Below are 7,500 nucleotides of genomic sequence, written 5' to 3'. Positions count from 1 at the left end.
TATTAATATTTGGGGAACCTCCGGTGGCCTGTAGAAACCTCTGCAGAATCCTAGTTAGGAATTGCTGCCACTGATGATCTCACTTGGTCTTTTTTTCTGCCCATTCCTAAACTTTCCTCTGATTACTGATATTATTTTCTAGATTGTTGATGAATGGTTAGGGCTGCTGCGTCGCCGACACCGCGAGGACCCAGGTTGCACCGTGGCCGTTCACTGTGTTGCAGGGCTGGGTCGTGCTCCCGTGCTGGTAGCTATTGCACTCATAGAGCTTGGCCAGCGCTATGAAGATGCTGTGGAACTCATAAGGCAGTACGTATATATGCTAAAATGATGATGATGATGATGATGATGATGATGATGTCGTCTGTGGCAAGGAAGATATTCCATATTTGAAAGGATATTATCCATTTGACATTATGCAGTCATCCATTTTTTTAACAAAAAGTAAGATAAAATTGGAGTTTTCAATCAGCCTTTAAGGGCTGCGTCTCTGTAAGAGGATGTATGGCATGAGACTCCCACATTGTTTAGTTTGCTTTGAATATAGTTGAAACCACACAAAGCAACAAGACACCTTTGACATTAGGTTGAAACAAGTCAACTATTGCTCACTATTACTTTGTGTCCATTCTCTATATATTCATTGTGATTTCAATGGGTTCAAATAAGTACTTTTCTCTTGGCATTTCTGTTAATGTTGACACACTATTGAAGATTTTCTATTTCAGACAGCTAATTTATTCTGTTGTGTTGCAGAAAGAGGCGAGGAGCCATCAATGCCAAGCAACTGGCCTATCTGGAGAAGTACCGTCCCAAGTCTCGACTTAGGCTAAAGAATGGCCACAAGACTGGTGCGTGCTGTGTGCAGTAAAGAGAAATGTAAGGAGAGAAAAAAGAAAATTGTTGATAGCCTCAATTATCAAATCTCCCCTTTCTTGTCAATTCTCATGTTGATTGATTTATATCCAAAGGCTTATTATGTCTTCTTGATATGTAGTGACTGTAAGATGTCCAGTATTAGAATACTGTTCAGCTTCAGTCATGCCAAGCAAAATTTGTAGAATTGACAAGTTGGAGCCTATATATATGGTAAAAGGAGGCTGTTTTTTTTTTTTTTTGAAGACATGGATATAAAAAAAAAGAAAAGAAAAAAAAAATCAAATTATGAACCTTAAGACTGGTATTATATTCATGATAGATGTTTTTTTTAGTCACGTATTCCAGATGGCAACAACTACTTGGCCTTTCTTTTCATTTTTATTATTTTTTATTCTCTCTCTCCCTTTTCATTGTTCTTTTTTTTTTTCCGTCATGAGCCACAGTGCACAGATTAATAAATTGCCTACTTATGATGTGTAGTTGATGTAGGAAAAGGCTTTCGGCACTGTTACTGTGACGATGTGTGGATAATGTTGCTGCTTACATATGAGGCCATAGGTTGGTGTTGAGGAGAGTGATGCTGAAGCTAGTGATGAGCAAGGCTTGTTGTCCTGTCAGATTTTAAGCCCTGCCTGTGGATGTCATAAGTTAGCAGCACAATTTTCTTAAAGAGTCTCCATAATTGGTTAAGTTTTTCTGTAGTATGTAAAAGAAATACCATATTTATGACAGTCATGATTTGAGCAGTTTTTTTTCTTTTTTTCTACTTGTTTCTTTTCCAGTAGCGTTATACAACCGATTTTAAACAGCAGAGTATTGGGGGGAAAAGACTTTTAAAGATAAAAAAAGAAAAGAAATGTTAGGTCATGGCATTGCTAACCAGACCAGGCTGTTTACGGTCAAACTAATGTGCCTTGACAAGCATGGCAGTTAGCACATATCATGCCACGATCATTTCCCATTCCCACTGCAGCAGTTGTAGTGCTACCAGTTATATATCCTTGCATAATTGAAATCCATTTTCAGCATTAAAATACTCTCACACACACAGAAAAAGTGAAAATCAATTCTTGTTAAAAGGAAGTGGTCTGGGCAGATTTTAAAAAAAGATTAAAGAGGAAAAGATTATCTATGCATTGCAGGCAAGCCTTCCTATATAACCGGCTTTAGAAGGACTTAATGGACTGACTGGTAACACATGGTTTTCAATTGCCAAACGGACTTAAAAATTTATTTGCATATAAATAACTGGCATGTGTATAATTTTTTAACCCACACTTATTTTCTGTACACATAATTGTCAGTCAGCTGTAGTATGCCATATTAGATAAGTTTAATAATAATGATAATGATAATAATAAAGAATTTTACATCAAAATTTGGAACTTCATTGAGGCACTTTTTTACCTGGTAAATGGAAACGTCTCCATCAATTTGTGGTCAGTCTTTTGAACAGAAAGGTGGCCAGGCACCATAGCACTAACTGTCGAATGGACTAAGGACGGTGAAAGCATGCAAGAATATTTCAATTTAACCCTTAATGTGAACGGTTACACCACTATCCTGCCTCAACCTTCATTTAAAGCATCCTAGCAGCTGAGACTGTTGGTTACAGATGTGAACGAGAGTTTTGTTCTGAAATGTTCCTTTTTTGTATGATTGATGGGTATGAATGACTACATGTGTTTTAATGTTCTTGCGGAAGCATTTGGCAGCTTTCGAACTCTGGTGCTGTTTTGTCTAGTAGACTATGGTTTTTCGGAACAGCATTACTAACTTGAAATTATCTCTGAAGTTGAACCAGTTAAACAAAGAAGCTATTGGTTTAAGTCACAGTAATTAGGTATTTACAGTTCTCAAAAGTTCCTTGCTCTTGATTACTAACTTTCTTCCTTTTTTTTTAAACATGAAAATTGCTTTTGTTCAGTTTTTTTTTTTCCTTCATATACATCACCTAATGTTTGCACTTAGGTCTATCTAGTCTGTGTTGTCAGTCAAGTCAACTGGGTCCATCCATAGATATATTGATGTAACTTATTTTATATCGCATTTGTGAAATATTTTGCAATAAATAGCTTTAATTTCTATTGCTAGAAGAACCATTACAGCACAAAATGAGGAAGGAAAGCTTGGTGAAACAAAATTCCAAATAGATACAAACCCCAAAGGTACGACCAGCAAAGTGTTTGAATGAGAACGTATCAACTGGCTCTTTTGAACAGCGAGTTGCTATGCACTAGGTTAAAAGTAACTTTAGTTTGTAATTTAGTGTAAGAGATTTTATATACTGAATTTAATGAGAAAAGAACTTTTTATGTTCCTTGATCACATTGAAAACTAACAGATGTACATTTTTATCTTAAGCATATTCAATGGAAGAAGAAAGAAAGAAAGAAAGAAAGACAAAAACAAACATAAAAAGAATCTGCTGCTGGAATTGATTTTTATTACAAGAAATGGTTGATATGATTATCCCAGATTTGACTTGTCTAGGCACAGCTTTGTAAGTTGGGGCAAAAAGAAACCCAGCTTGGCTGTGAACCTATGCCATACTTTGCTAGCCACAAACATCCCAAACCCCCCTCCCCTCCTCCTTGCCCTCCATTACCCCTTCTCTCCTTCCTCCCTCAACCCCCTTCCATCCTCTCCCTCCCTCCCCTTCCAAGGAGTGCAAGGAAGTTCTGCCAATTGTCAAAGTCTGAATGTTGTATTGCTTTCAAACATTAACAGTCAAACCTTGTTTCTTCTGAACTCCAAAATCTTTTCATAACTTAAAAGAAGAGAAATTTACAGGCTTAGTCAGCCACTATTGGCAAGTTCTAAAATGTGACATTTTTGTGTATAGGAGGTAAGGGAGATTGAGATTGAACTAACAAGGTCTGAATGTTTTATTTGTCTGCCAGGGCCAGGGAGAAGCATCTTCATGTCAGACTGATGCACAAAGCTGGAGATAGTGGCGTGTGGCACTCTGCATTTCAGAAGTGCTTTGTTATTTTATTAAAGGCTGGCTGGCTCTGGCGTCCAAAGGCTTAGTTGAAAAGAAGTGCACAGTTCCTGAACATGGGAAAAGCAAAGAAAAATAGCAAAAGACGAGAGAATTCAGAGGTGAATTTTACCTAGGGTTTGTCACACCAGGAACTGAGTACTTATTTTTACTATGTCTTTCTCTTGGTCATCCATGGTGATCACATGCGATGAAGATGGGAACAAATTTTTAAGATAAAACTTTTGAATGTTGGTAATTGTGCATATGGGTGAGAAAGTTGCAACCCAATGGTTTTGGGGCACCTAGAATAGGATATCTGCTATAATTGGGACATCAAACAATTGGGTAATGTGAAAATTTTAAAGCAGCAATGTTATTAAAGTAGAAAAGTAAGTGGCTTTCTAGGGAAATTAACTAAATGTGTAGACGCTTCACTCACTCATGTGTTTGAGAAGTGCCTGCACTGTACCATATGGAGAGCTTTCCTTGCATATCAGGAGTAAAATTGTGTGTAATCAGGCTTTGATGTCACACTTCAGCATGAATCCTAGTAGAAGAGACGAGGTGCTACATGCGCCCTACCCTAGAATGTAACCAGACCCTTTTAGTCATTCGGACAGCCTGTTGTGTCTCACCTTAAAATGTATTTGGTTATGTACATAATGATCCTAGTTTTTTGTGTTTAGTTCCATGTAAAATTCACTCAAACAGGATACAGACTTAGATACATGTTTTGAATTTGCAAATGTCTTTGAGATTATAACATGGCCCTGATATTTTCTTCTCAATGTGTATTTTAAGATCCAATGTCTTGTGTAATGGATTTGTTGCTCTTCACTTCTGACCAGTTATGTACTAGAACATTTTAAAGAAAGAAAGAAAGAAAAAGAAAAAGACAGGGCTTCAATTTATAACCTATTTTTATCTCAAAGTATGTGAAGCAGCAGCCTTGGCATTATTTTTATTTTATCAAGAGACCAAGTGTTTATATTATGTTAGGCTTCAGTCAGAAGTGGCTTGGACTGAATGCTTGCTTGAAGTTGACTCTCTCTTGGCACTGAGGTCTGGGCTCAGAACGCGTTTCTCTATAACTTACGGGTCCGAGACGAGCTCACAGTTCCAAGAGCAATATTGTTGTTATTATTATTATTTCTTTTTTTGCCAAGGTTCTTGATTTTTTATTATTATTCAACTTTCATTGTTCTGCATTATAGATGTGGCCATGGGAAGGACATTCTCTTTCTGTTGTCTGTGGGAACATGGGATTTCAGGACCTCAGTCACACAGACAAAAGCAAGGGAATAGCTTTGCCCGATTCTCGTTATTATTCTTAACTGGCTATGGTGCCTACATTTAATTCATTAAAGGTCTGTCTTGCATTTTACCCATGTATTATTCAACCATCCATATGAGTAGTTATGTTGCAAAGTCTTTTATATTCATCTATTTGAATTTCATATTTCTCCCTTGCTAATTACATATTTTATTTTGTTGTGATGAGATCGCCGATTGTGATGGCATCAAGTTTTGGGTGCAGGTGGGGTCCCTTTTCCCTAGTTTGAAAATCATGGAAAAGGATGTCCAGCCGAGATTCAAACTTGAGAGGCCAATACCAATAGATCATATCGCATGCTTTCCCGCAACATCCCACACCCCCTTTTCAAGACAGTTTCCTGGTCAAGTCCTCAAGTGCGGCCGCAGGAGCGTGTAGTGGCCAGCTCTTATGTCATTGTTGCATTGGCGGCCCGAGTGTCGTTGTTGCGCTAGTTGGCCCATGTGTTGTTGCGTGGGGCTCCTGGTGGCGTTGCTGTGGCATAATTCTTGTAAAGCCGTCGTGGAGCTTGCCAGGCCACACACAGCCTTTGTAAGTGTCTGTATTTTTGGCTAACGATAGGAGTGTGAACTTGTTCATAATAAAATAATGGTTTTTTGGTACTGACTGGTTTCATTTCCCAATATTTTATTTTACTTATATTGAACATTTTAATAAATGATTTAATACCAGTTGATTCACTTCTATCGCCTGTTTGCCTTCTGTAAGTATTGGTATGGTTGGAAGATCACAGTATCTATTCAACTGACAAAGCCTCCAGGCTGAATGGTGGGGTAGGTAGATAGAAGAATTTTTTATTAGGAATCATCCTAGAAATACCTACTGACAGCAGCAGCAGAAACAGAAATCAATCATTGTTTTTGATAAGTCTTATTTAATTTATCACTTGCTTCCTTTTTTTTTTAATCTCTAGGTTATGCATCAGCTCAGTTATTGATATATAAAAGGGAGAATGTGCATGCATTGCATTTGTATAGAAAGGCAAGTAGCATATTTTCTGTTCTCAGCCATTTTTATTTTTGAGATTTATTGATTTATTTAGAACAAAAATATTTTTTTTGAAACAAAACAAAAATATTATGAATGTGAATTTATGGGAGGAACTTCATGACTGAATGTATGACACATGTATTTAAAAAAAAAAAATGCTTGGTATTACACTTGTGGGCATTCTGATAGTTGATATTCCCCTTATAGAATTTACCTTTACTGTTCACTAATTACAATTTGAATATTTCTTTTACCTTTACTGTTCACTAATTACAATGTGAATACTACTTTTGTTGAAAAAATGAAAGAAGAAAAGCATATTACATTGTCAATAAAATGTTTTAACAATAAAAATTTTACTGAAATAATTTGTTTTTTTCTTTTTTTCTTTTTTACAAAGTAAAGAATATGGCTAAAGCAGAAGTGAGACATGGGCATACAGTGTGAATGGCTGCTTATTACACTAAAATGAAGATAAGTGGATCAATATAGGTTGAGAAGGCCATTTGGAGCACCAGTGAGAATCTCTTGAGTGAACGACTCCACCCTTCAGAGTCCTGCAGCCTAGAAAAGATTTACGGAGATCAGGAGACGGAGACTGAGACCCAAAGCTAGGGATCACCCTAGCCTTGGGCCTCAGCCTTCCACTCAACTAATTCTGGAGTCTTTTCTTCTTTCCATTTCTTTCCCTACTCCAAACCCTTCTATTATCCACTTCAATGTTGAAAGGATGAAGGCTGACTTTGTGCCATTTATGAATGGCCTAGAGGAGCCATGGTCATGTTATTCCTGTTTAGTCTATCCCTACCCCTCCATCTGCCCCCAATCCCGTGCTTCTTGTCGTCAGGGCTTAGGAGGCGGAGACAGGCCCAATGTGGGGATCATCCCTACCTTGGACCTCAGTCCTTGCCTCAACTAATTTTCTTTCTCTTCCTCATCCCTTTCCAAATCGTTAACTCGTATATAACCTTTTTGCCACAATACATTACCATAATGGTGTGTGACCTTTGATGTTTATTTTGACCAGTGACCATTCTGGAAATCCACAAATATTGCCTTACTGAACCAAAAGACTTTCTTACCTGGGGGCTTTTCCCTCAAGCCCCACCCTATCACTATATTTGTATAGGCTGCTAATGACCTTAGATGTTGATGCGGTAGAACATTTTCAGTAAATAAATAAATACCCCATCTCCCCGACAAACTGCCCTGCCTTGAACAAGGATTGATCAGATTGTGGAGAGGACCTGCTTGCCTGCCTCGTGGAAGATGATGCAGTATTAGTACAGTGCTACACCATTCACCTGCACCC

General features: G+C 37.7%; 1 protein-coding gene across 1 annotated transcript in view; it reads left to right on the top strand.

The window, feature by feature from the left end:
* The window catches only part of LOC125034613 (PRL-1 phosphatase-like), an 8,363-nt gene extending 2,563 nt beyond the window's left edge, over nt 1–5,800 (top strand). Inside the window, exons 3-4 of the mRNA XM_047626514.1 lie at nt 143–309; nt 757–5,800. Of these exons, the coding sequence (XP_047482470.1) occupies nt 143–309; nt 757–871 (282 nt within the window). The 3' untranslated portion in view covers nt 872–5,800. The remainder of the gene's footprint in view (nt 1–142; nt 310–756) is intronic.
* The last annotated feature ends 1,700 nt before the right edge of the window (nt 5,801–7,500 follow it).

The sequence above is a fragment of the Penaeus chinensis genome, chromosome 18, assembly GCF_019202785.1.
Source record: "Penaeus chinensis breed Huanghai No. 1 chromosome 18, ASM1920278v2, whole genome shotgun sequence".
NCBI lineage: Eukaryota > Metazoa > Arthropoda > Malacostraca > Decapoda > Penaeidae > Penaeus > Penaeus chinensis.
The sequence above is the reverse complement of the archived record's forward strand: the minus strand, read 5'-3'. Positions and strand labels throughout refer to the sequence as shown.